At 35.4% G+C, this 11,951-nt stretch overlaps 1 protein-coding gene across 3 annotated transcripts in view; it reads left to right on the top strand.

Moving 5' to 3' along the window:
- Positions 1 to 8: 8 nt before the first annotated feature.
- Positions 9 to 11,951, top strand: part of LOC138700286 (centrosome-associated protein 350-like) — a 54,746-nt gene continuing 42,803 nt past the window's right edge. The window contains exons 1-4 of one of the 3 annotated variants that reach the window (XM_069826792.1): positions 9 to 302; positions 6,672 to 6,896; positions 8,546 to 8,710; positions 10,118 to 10,282. In XM_069826792.1, the coding sequence (XP_069682893.1) occupies positions 6,686 to 6,896; positions 8,546 to 8,710; positions 10,118 to 10,282 (541 nt within the window). In that variant the 5' untranslated portion in view covers positions 9 to 302; positions 6,672 to 6,685. Of the gene's footprint in view, positions 530 to 6,671; positions 6,897 to 8,545; positions 8,711 to 10,117; positions 10,283 to 11,951 lie in introns of all 3 variants that reach the window. The other 2 variants (XM_069826790.1, XM_069826791.1) reach the window with 2 other exon arrangements.

Raw genomic sequence — 11,951 nt, 5'->3', positions numbered from 1 at the left:
TATGTAATTAAAAATCACTTTAAATTAGAAGTTTTCAATAAATTATATACCAAATAACGCAGAAAATTAAAAATAATTATTTGGAACATAAACCAAATTTTGAACTTCTTTTAAAAAATATTGAGGTTCAACTGCATTATAGGTGATCTCTGATCTCACCCAATCTCACCTTAAACTTTATGAGGTTGTGAACTTAAGAAGTTGGAGAGAAATTCGTATCATAAGACAGAAGAGAAAATATCTCGCCAAATGTTGACGACACTGTAATAGAATTTGAAAGTTTCAAGAACTTCGTTGGCTGGGTAAAGACAAAAACATTTTTGCGCTTTGAAGGTTATGTAATACAAGGAAATGTTTTATGAAGTTCTACACAGCGATTAGTTGGGGTTGAATTCTTATTGAAAGTTGGAAGATTAGTTACAGCTTAGTGTTGTAATTCTGTAAGACTTATAAATGTTTAAAACTCTGAATTTAGTGACTGTTTGTCCGGTACCGCTATTGATCATAGTAGTAATGTGACTGAAAGAAGGTATACCGGCAGCATATGACAGAATAAATTATTGATAAGCTTACTGAAAAGTGCCATTTCGTAAGCATTCGACGAACACAGACAATCTCTTTTTAGTATTTTAAGATAGGCCTAATTGTTGTCAGTGAGGTATCCGTATACTGAAATTTTCGCTTTTTCTCTGTGATTGATCAGTAATGAAACATATGAAAGTGAGATGTAGGATAAATCGCAATATAGCGAACGCCAGTAGGGTAAGTTCTCGCCTATCACGTAGAGTGTCTGATGAGCTAGTAGGGGAAAAGTGGAAGGGGTCGTGGGCGGAGCTTCTACGTTCGCTATATTGCGATTTGCCCCTCCCACTTTCACAGCATCTTCCACCCTGATTTCGTTGCGAAATTGGTGTCGGCACTCATCTTTTGTTTATGGTGCATATGACTGGACTAGAAGCAAAGTAGATACCGTATTGGCCCGAAAATAAGCCGCCCCCGGATATAAGCCGCACCCTTAATATTCGAGAGGGAAAAGAAAATAAGGTTTATGCACGAATATAAGTCGCACCCGGATTAAGGGAAGAAACATTTATTTTCTTGTATTTACATGTAAACATTTTTTTCCTAACGTATGGTATAGGATACTGGCACCTAACACATTACCATTATTGTCTTATTCATTGTCATCACTGCCAGTATTCACGTCATCACTCTCACTCTTTTCTTAAGTTGGATTATTTCTCATGAGATACACATCCCATCGTTCCTTTTATCTTGCACGTAAGAAATAATCCTAGCTATATGCCACATTTTGGTCCCATGATTTTCCCGTTGAAACTGCTTTTTTCCATTTTTCTTCTAAAGCAACCCAACGTTGGTACATTGGATTGGTCCAATCCCAAACTTTCTTCCAGTGGTTTTGGCATAACGCGCAACTGCAACTTTGAAGCTTGCATCGTAAGTATGCCTAATTCCTTGGCTTGATGCTTTCGCTCTAAATGATCATTCATATCGGGGTGAAACAGGCTTTCTTACCAGTATCCAACTTTTTACTGAAGCTGAACTGAAATATATAAACTTACGAAACAATAATAATTATTACATTATTATTAAATACAATTTTAACGTCAGATAAAAGTTCGCATTGTTGCGTCATGAAAAGTTGCCAGTTTCGCTTACAGACGCTAGCTGTATTGTTGTAAATAAGCAAACCGTCATTTTTAAACAGCACACATGGTATGTAAAAGCGTAGGTAGCGAATATAAGCCGCAACCTGTTTTTTGTAGCTGAAAATTGGATAAAAAGTGCGGCTTATATTCGGGTCAATACGGTAAATGCATTTGTATCTTAATGTGGTAACGGCATTGTATAGAATTACTACTATGAACAAACTGAACGATAATCCGAAATTTCTGTTTTGTGGTTCATAGGCTATTTCATATATCCATGTATAATGACAATCTTAAAATATGAGTTTGCAGCGAAATTATATAGAGTAATTGGTCCCAATGGGAAACAAACATTGGGGTAACTAATTTTTTTTGGTCACCCAACATGTGGTGCATTAACATTAATGTTCATCTTATTTTTTGTCCATGCCACTTTCGGTCAGTGCAACTTAGTTCACTGTAGATTTCGTTCGCACTCTGTTTGGTAAATGTATTTTTTTTTTTTTTGGTCACAATTTACTTAGTCTACACCATTTTTCATTGGTCACAATTTATTTGTTACAAGTGAAGGCAATTTAACCTCCGCCCAGATTTACTGCTCAACCAAGCGAAGAACCAATGCATGATGGATCGATTTGCTTACAAGTTAACCACTGTCAATACAAGATGTACCTAATTTGTTGCAATGAATTCGTAATGCTCCTTTCTAATGCAATGTGGATTTTTTTTATGTACGCATGTTGTTTTAGTTGGAAATAGGTATGTAAATAATTTAAAAGTTTGTCAAAGTGTAATATACTGTTAAGTTACTACTTAAGCTTACTACCTGTAAAGTCCGTTTGCTCATTTGATACCCCGGCGGCATTCTTTATTATTCGAGTTTTCTAAAGGTTAATGCTGATGAATAAAAGTGAAGTGGGTTTTCTTTCAGTAATATCAGCTACGGGGATGGGAGTTTCTACTTATGCACTGTTGTAATGCCCCTTTCCTTCATTGTGAAACAGTAGGATTAAATTAAATAGCTATAGAATATAATATAAATTTAACAGAAGAAATACTGAAATCAGAAGTAAACACTGAAATAATGAAACAATTGTCTTTAGAGACAATTAATATTAGGTACCCTCCACAAAATTGGCTTCATTTATACACTGACGGATCCTTGATTTCCAGAGAACAAGGTGCCGGTGCAGGTGTTACGTGCTGTCTCTTCCCACTTTATAGATCTCTTGGATATGGAACAACAAGTTTTGATGGAGAAATCACTGCAATAAGTTTAAGTGAAAGTCTCAGGAATCTTCTCTGCCACATCAATAAATTTAAAAATGCAGTTATATTGTCAGACTCCAAAACAGCTATTCTATCAATAGTCTCTAGACACACACCTTCACGTCAAATAGCAGAAATAAATAAAATGCTCTCTCAACTAATAACACTCAATAAAAGAATTGTATTCCAATGGATACCATCCCATTGTGGAATCCTGGGAAACGAGAATGCGGATGCTTTAGCAAAGAAGGGCAGCACTGCTACTTACAGACCTGTTAGTAAATCTACGTATTCCTGTGAAAAGATTTATTAAATCTACATACTTAGACTTCAACAAACAAAATTTGATAACACAATCTCAAGGGAAAAAATGGAACTCTTTGCATCGTAATCCACAGTTGATTCCCGATTTACCACGAAAATCGTCTGTAGCTGCATTTAGGTTGGCAACAGGCAACAACTGTTTGGCCAAACACCTGCATAGAATTGGAATATATCAGTCTCCTAACTGTCCATTGTGCAACTCAAACCAAGAAATGGATTCGGAACATCTCAAAATCTGTGCGTCAGTGGCTAACCATGACAATGTCTTTGAAAAATATTGGAGTACAAGAGGTCAAATGACTTTATTGTCAAATGCCTGGCATTAGAAAACAACATATATTATATAAACAGAGCTAAGACACAATCTGGCAATGTAGTAATTACTCCACGTGGACTTAACAGCTGTCACTAAAGAATATCATAATCTGATTGAAGGCATGCCGAATGTTAACGCTTAGAGAATTAATTGGTTTATTGTTGCTGTAGCATGCTTCAAAGACTAATTGTTTTGATGTCACCTGGGCACCAAATGAGTGAACAGACTTTAATAGCGACATGCCAAGGTTTCTGAGACGGGTGGAGTGAGTTCGATGAGCTAGCTAAATGATAGGCAAAGGTTTGTGACACTCAACCCCGAAATCTGTGACAGATAGCCTCGAGATCTATGTCAAATAATTCTGAGGTCTGTGACAACATTAAATTCGTGATTTCATCTCTTCTTGTGTACTGAGATGGTGCCATTCAAGTGTCACTAACCAAAACTAAACTTGAAACTACTTGGCTATTAGTTTATGGGTCATATGGTTTATGCATATAGAGTGTTGGTTGGGAGGCTGGAGGGAAAAAGATCTTTGGGGAGGCCGAGATGTAGATGGGAGGATAATATATATTAAAATGGATTTGAGGGAGGTGAGATATGATGATGGATACTGGATTAATCTTGCTCAGGATAGGGACCAATGGCGGGCTTACGTGAGGGCGACAATGAACCTCCGGGTTCCTTAAAAGCCAGTAAGTAAGTAAGTCACTGAAACTATATACTCCACTAACCTAATATAGAATACCAGTACTACTACACTTTTGGCCTGCATGGCATGTAGGACCTAGGTTAACAGTTTTATTATGGATTATGAAGTACGTGGTTAACAAAAGGAGAAAGATGTTATTGGCTACCGGTACCGGATGATATTAAAGGATAGCTCTAAAACTAAAGCCCGGCTCAGACAGTGCGTGTTTCTGTGATGGATTCCAAGGTGGCTGCGCGGATGGGTCGCCTGCGTGGTCACTCACCGTTAATAATGCGCTCTGGTGGCTCCGTGGATGGCTAGCTTGCTGGATTTCGAGGGTAGGTTCCTTGCTATTTTTCCTGCGTGCTTCTGTGCTGGTTCAGTGTTACCAAAATAGTTGTTCTCCAACTAGATCTTTTTTTTTTATGTATTTCTTAGTTTCTAAGGATAGAATAATCAAATAGAGAACTTTAGTTGTTTTAAACTTCTTGTTTAATTGCTTTGTTGCAACATTTACTATTGTTAATGTAGAATTTTAGTTGTTTTCCACTTATGGTTAGTTTCTTATTTATCATGAGTATTATCTAGACTGTTCTGGGACCTTGGGAGCGAGAAAACAACAGTGTGGAACAACCTCGGGAAGGTTGCAGAAGCTACTATTTTAAGGGGAGAGGATGGTATTTTTTATGAAAAATTACTAAATTAAAAAAAAAAAATCTTTAAAATACTCTGTGATATGTGTGGATCGCCATTTTTAAACTTCCTGCATTATGGATTTTTAAATCACTCGCTCACTTTTATTGTTGTTTCCGGTAAATTAAATTTTCAAAAAATTGTTTTTTTTTTTTTTCTTTAAAATACCCTTTGATATGTGTGGAATACATCGGATGTTGAGACGTCAGTTTTAAACTTCCTGCGCTATGGATTTTTAAATCACACGCCCGCTTTTATTGGTTTCCAGTAACTTCATTTTTTTTTTTTTTTTTTTTTTTTTTTTTTTTTTTTTTTTTTTTTTTGCTACATTGCCATGCCAGACAAAATGAATATAATTTCTGAACTATTAAAGATACATGCATGATATTTAGAACACATGCTTTAGACTATTAGGAAACCTTTCTCTGTAACAGAATTTTGTTAATTGATTTCATTTTAAAAATACGTGCGTTTGTTTGCAAGAAAGGAAATCAGAAAATTGTTATTAAATTTTAATTGTTTATTTTACCAACGTAGGGACTAATATCAAAATTCTGTTATAGACAGTTTGTAGAACATACTTTTGCAAATACATTGCAAAAACTGTTTCAATCTATCTTTAAAAACGGTTTAGATATATCGGTTTTAGTACAATCCTGCATTGGGTATATTTTTTTTTTTTCAAATTTGGGCCCCCAAATACATACATATATATATATATATATATATATATATATATATATATATATTTTTTTTTTCAAAATATTTTTATTTGGTTGAGTTGTCACAGCTATGAGCTCTCTACATACAAAAAATTAATAATTTACACCAAATAGGAAAAAAGTTTTGAAAAAATAACATCCTCTCCCCTTAAGAGAGCAAGTCAAAAATTTTGATTATGAATTCCTATGGTTGGACCAAAGATCAAGTCAGAACTTTAATTGAGGTGTACAGAGAAGAAACATGTTTATATCCTATGCTATACAAACAGCATTGTTAAGACATCTTGGCCCATATTTCTACACAGTAACCATTTTCGGCTCCACATTCTACTCTTTTTAATTTGATCCATCTCCTCAGCGTTCAAAGCTAGCAAAACAGCAAAGGCTGCTAAACGTCTTCTTCGTACAGCTTCACATACAGCTTCCATATTTGATGTTTACAAATCGTACCGCGCCAGCATCTCTAACTTCCAAACTGGAATCCAGCCAAAGAGTTTGTAATACTTCAAACTCTTTGGATCCAGCATGCAAGGCAGCTCTCTCCGTGTGAACGAAAACCATCACCGCAGCCACCACGGAACCCAGCACCATAGCCACCACGGCACCCAGCCTGCTAGCCACCTTGGAATCCATCACAGAAACACGCACCGTCTGAACCAGGCTTAAATTACAACAGTGATTTGAGTGAACTAAAACTGTTAATTGATGTTCTTACATTGTTTTTAAAACATCCATCTAGTCCTATACTGTTTTTGTGTATTATGATTTGGTGTAGCCTACAGTCTTTGAAGACATACCATAGACATGTTGAAGATTTACTTTTAATATGAAATAATGTATCTGGTATTGTATAAGTTAAGCTCAAATAGTATAAATAATTTTAGTATGTTATGTAAATAAACAGTAGGCATAATGATTGTACGTGTCAGATGTTCATTTTAACTAATTGGTAAATATGTAAACCTTTTGCTTTATGTCTTCTGCAGATGGAAATAATAAAATGAATGATTTTGATGACATAAGTGAGCAGTTTCAACACTTGAAACAGATGTCTTATGAACAACACCACTGTCAAAGTTTAAATGCGCCTAATCATTCAAAAATTGGTGATAAAGATCTAGTACAAGAATCATCCGATGAAAATCACATTGAATGCCTTCTTCTTCACAGTTCTTTGCACTCGCTTAATATGAGCACACAAATATCTGAAGGTTAGTTCCATTTAGCTTCATATGGTAGTGGGTGACTTACAATCATTGAATTCAGTCCACACATTTAATAAAAGAAAGGAGAATTGCTTTCCTTTAACATGTCACATCCTGAATCTATGTCGCATGGAATCATTTATCCATATTTTCTGTGTGCTATATAATTTACGTTCTATGAATCTGAGATGCATGAAAATAGCACCAATGGAAAGAGAAACTCAAAAAGTTTAGTTGTGGCAACATGTTTTCCTAGTTGGTAACACTGCATATAGTCCACGCCTGTGGAGTAACTCGTCTAGCCGCGAAACCAGGTGGCCCGGGTTCGATTCCCTGTCGGGACAAGTTACCTGGTTGAGGTTTTTTCCGGGGTTTTCCCTCAACCCAATATGAGCAAATGCTGTGTAACGGTGTTGGACCCCAGACTCATTTCACTGGCATTATCACCTTCATCTCATTCAGACGCTAAATAACCAAAGCTGTTGATAAAGCGTCGTAAAATAACCTACTTAAAAAAAACACTGCCTATAATAGCACATATAAACAAATTTGTTCATTGTTGAGGCGAAATGGCTGCTGTAGAGGACAGAAAAGCTGAATTTTCATGTGAATCAATCGGTTATTAATGTGCAACGGCATTACCGAACAAAGTTTGGTGCAGATCCACCCAGTGGGCCTACAATCTGTAAATGGTACACCGATTTTAAGACAAGATTCTTCGCAAGTGGTTGCAATTTCATTCGTACCTACTACAGTTGCTGCAAGCCCTAAAACAAGAGGACAAAGTGCTACGAAGAAAATTCTGCATAAGTATGCAGATTTTAATTGAAAACGATGAATTTATCCGTTCTGTGGTGTTTTCTGATGAAGCCACTTTTCATCTTTCTGTTAAGTAGAACAGACATAACCTCAGAATCTGGGGGTCGGAAAATCCACATACCTACGTGGACCTTGACTATAGGCTTGATGTGTGCTGTGTTACCAAGGGGGGGGACACATTGAACATCTTTAGGGTAAGGAACTAAACTTTTGAGTTTCTCTTTCCATTGGTACTACTGTATTTTCATGCACCTCAGATTCATAGAATGTAAATTACTTGTGTTCGAAATCAGAAAGGTATTTTGTAGGAGCCCTGCATGTACAGAGATACAGATATCATCACTGATATTAAACTCAAAAGACTAGAATGGTTGGACCATGTGGTCAGGATAAGGAAGGTAGAACACCAAAAACGTCTTTGGATACTAAAATTGGATCAAGGAAAAAGCTGTAAGACCTAAACTGTGTTGGTATGATGGTGTTCAAAATGACATGAAGGAAATTGGTGTTAAAAGATTGAGATTGAAAGCACAGGTTAGGTTTGTTGGAAGGCTGTCATTAGGGAGGCCAAGGTTATAGTGGGGGGGAAAAAAAATGCATGAAATATACTCAATGTCGAAATATGCAGAAATGTCCAAAATATGTAGCCTAAATATATGCATGAATAACCATGTGTCAATCATCTTAATAGACATGTAATTACTATGTTTCATTACGGTATGCAAATCTTTTACAAATATGCATTTGCTTAATATATTTCTTATCAGTAATAATTAGTGTCTAATGACATTTCTGCTGTGTCTGTTCATATTCTAAGTCTTTATATTAACTTACAGGGCAGAATGAAGCAAGCAGAACCACCAAGGAAATTTATTTGAAAGCTTTAGATGAAACAAACAGTAATTTGAAAGTAAGAAACGACTTTCAGCTAAAAAATCCATTTCTAATAAACAGTGATAATGAAACAAAAGAAGATAATTTACCAAAACGTAACATGAAAGGTACTGTACATAACTTTTATGCTTACATTTCTGCTTATTAGAACCATGTCTTTTTAAAAGGGAAAATATTATCATATACCAGTTGAAGGATTCACAGAATGATCAACTCAGATTTATTAGCATTCTTCACATTTTAAAAATTACAGTGTTGCTGACAAGTACACATTGTAATTTTACATAACATATTTGTCATTAAGCTTTTCTTCGACGACATCCTACTTCAATTTATTGATACTATGTACATAAACAGTCTCCATTATGTTTCACATGAGCAGTGACTCATTATTCCAGTGTTTAATTTTTTTTTTTATTCTTCAATTAATTTTAACTTGTCTCACCTGATACATCACGTATGTTCACAATTTTACACATTTTATGAACTCAAAGTTGTTTATGCTCTTTCAACATGTCTTGTAATATGTTGTTTATGATACTTTAAGATGACTATTTGGTACACATTCTATTTTTACATTCATACAAATTAATTTCTTTTGCTACCCAATGATGCCTAATAAGGCGAAAATACTTGTAGCCACACTACTTCTTGTTTTCACATGCTGTTTACTTATTGAGTGATCCACAATAAATATGACATTCAAATGAAGACTCTTTTAATAATCATTTATTTATAAAAAAATTCAGGGCTTAATTATAATGCTCTATAAATTACATGGCATTATGATTGCAACTTTTTATGCCTCTGCAGTTTAAATGCGAGTATTAGCATTTTCTTAAGAATTTCTCCATGCATTCACGTACAAGTCCCCTTAAAATGATATGCTTTTATAAGAAGTAATGACCTTTAATCACTTTCTTTAATGATACTGTTCTCCAACCAGGAGATTAACCGTGAAAGGAATGTGACTAGTATTGCGTCATCTATTGGAGTGAAGTAGATAGATAATATTACCATTATAACGTCAGTTTAAGAAACATGCGCTCTCCTGCATATGTTATTTCCTGTATGGAGGGATTAAAAGACCAGGGGTGCTATTCATAGACATTTCGCTAGCCCGGGCTACGAGCGTGCTAAACAGGATTCATATCATACCATATTGCTAACACTGGTTTATGAATACTAAAAACGTTAGTTCGCTGATCATCCACCGAAAGCCTGAGCTAAAAATGTCTATGAATACGGCCCTAAGAGATTAACCGTGGTCTAATTTTGTAACTAGGGTAGTATAAGTATGTGTGTATCAGTGTTGTGGTTTGTGCTTTGAGAGATAACCAATGGAGATGCGTGTACCCATGTGTGTGACCTTATGACATCAACATTCATTCATAGCATCACCCCACTGTGTCTCATTTGCCTGAGACTTTCTCGTGGTTGGAGTACAGGACACGGTACTGTATATTACATGTATTTTCTTGTAAGAGTAATGTCTTCATTTATTTTTATTGCAGTGAAGAAGAATGTTAGCAGAGCATTAAAGGGACTACATTTAAAATTTCCAGATGATTCAAATAAGGATAAACAATTACTCCTTAATAGTGGGCTCAGAAATCCTAGTATTGTAGATGATCATACAGAAATGAAAGAAAATAACTTACCAGAATATAATATAAAAGGTATGTAAAGAGCAAAGAATATCGTATGTGTTATATCGTATCTTTAACCCTTTCCAGTCCCATGTCAGGTTACATATGACACTGGAATTTCTGCGATGTGGTCCAATGTGGGACAGAATCCGACACACTTCTTGCGAAGTTTATAAATGAACTGTAGTGTAACTGTGGGATGATAATTGTGTTAGTGTAAAGTGAAACTTTCCTCTGTGCGATAGTGTTACTCAAGTGGTTTTCAAACGACGATTTCTGCATTGTGTAATAGTCGTAAATTTAATAAAGTTATCGGTGTGTAGGTTTAGTGCAATGGTGTCTACTAGCAAGGACGTGTTGAGCAACAAAAAGATTCACATGAAACTGCATGATGACTCCTCCGATTCTTACAGTGAAGATTCAGATAATGACATAATTGAACTTGACAAAACATTATATGAGCCTGGATTTCTTGATAGTAGTGATGATTCTGGTGAGGATGATGCAGATGGAAGTATTGTTGGTGTAAGTGCTGGTGATGGCACTGTTGATAATGAAGATGGAACTGTGAGTGACAATAATTTCGAAAACTATAGTGACGACGATGATTATGATGATGATGATGAAGATGATCAATCAATCAATCTTCTTAACGTATCCAGCTGTTTGCTGACAACATAAAGCCCACTGTAGTCTATTCAGTTGTTGTTTTTCGCGAAAAATGAGGGGTATTTTGATCAGTGTTCATTATGGAAAACACATTTAACCAATGTTGCTTCGCATTGTCTACCACGATTAAATCTCTTGAAGATCATAGCTAATAGGAAATGGGGATCAGATATCACGACAATGCGTCTGTTTTATAATGCTTATATACGATCAAAATTGACCTAAGGATGTGAAATATGGGGAGGAGCATCAGCAACTCATCTACAAAAAATTTCTGTTCTTCAAAACTCAGCCTTAAGATTATGCCAAGGAGTACCAAAAACCACGTCAACTGTTGCCCTAGAAATTGAATGTAATATTCAACCACTCAGACACTATATATTACAAAAGGATCTAAAAATACATTTAAAATTGCAAGCTTCATCCAGATCTCAGATGTTCTTCAAACTATCAGATGATATCCTGTGTAATTTCTATAAAATAAAAAAATAAGAAATACCAATCTATATCACAGAGACACTCATTGCTAAAACTCCAGTTGTGAACGAAATTCCTCCATGGAAATGGGTGCTTCCAGAACATAGCATACAAATTCCAGGAAATCATTCCAAAAATGATCCTCCATACATTCTTAAGTTAGATTCCATGGAACTACTCTGCAGTACATATAAGGATCACCTTCAAATTTATACAGATGGATCTCTAAATCCTAATAATGGGACATCAGGAGCAGGGTATTATATTCCAAAATATCAAGAAAGTTATTTCATGCCATGTTCATCCTCCTCCAGTCTTGACACTGAGTTGCTAGCTATTGATGCTGCTCTTCAGTGTGTTACTCAAATTTCTGAAAAATCTATTTGCATACTTACCGACTCCAAGGGGGCTGTATTTAATATAATTAAATATGTACCAAACCTATATGCACATAGAATTATTCTAATTCAGAAACAACTAAGTAAGCTAAAAGAACTCCAAAAGGAACATTTCAATGGATACCTAGTCATTGGAAACGAGAAAGTCGATAATA

The sequence above is a fragment of the Periplaneta americana genome, chromosome 5, assembly GCF_040183065.1.
Source record: "Periplaneta americana isolate PAMFEO1 chromosome 5, P.americana_PAMFEO1_priV1, whole genome shotgun sequence".
Taxonomy (NCBI): Eukaryota; Metazoa; Arthropoda; class Insecta; order Blattodea; family Blattidae; genus Periplaneta; species Periplaneta americana.
Note: the sequence above shows the minus strand (reverse complement) of the source record. Positions and strands in the feature narration are given on the sequence as shown.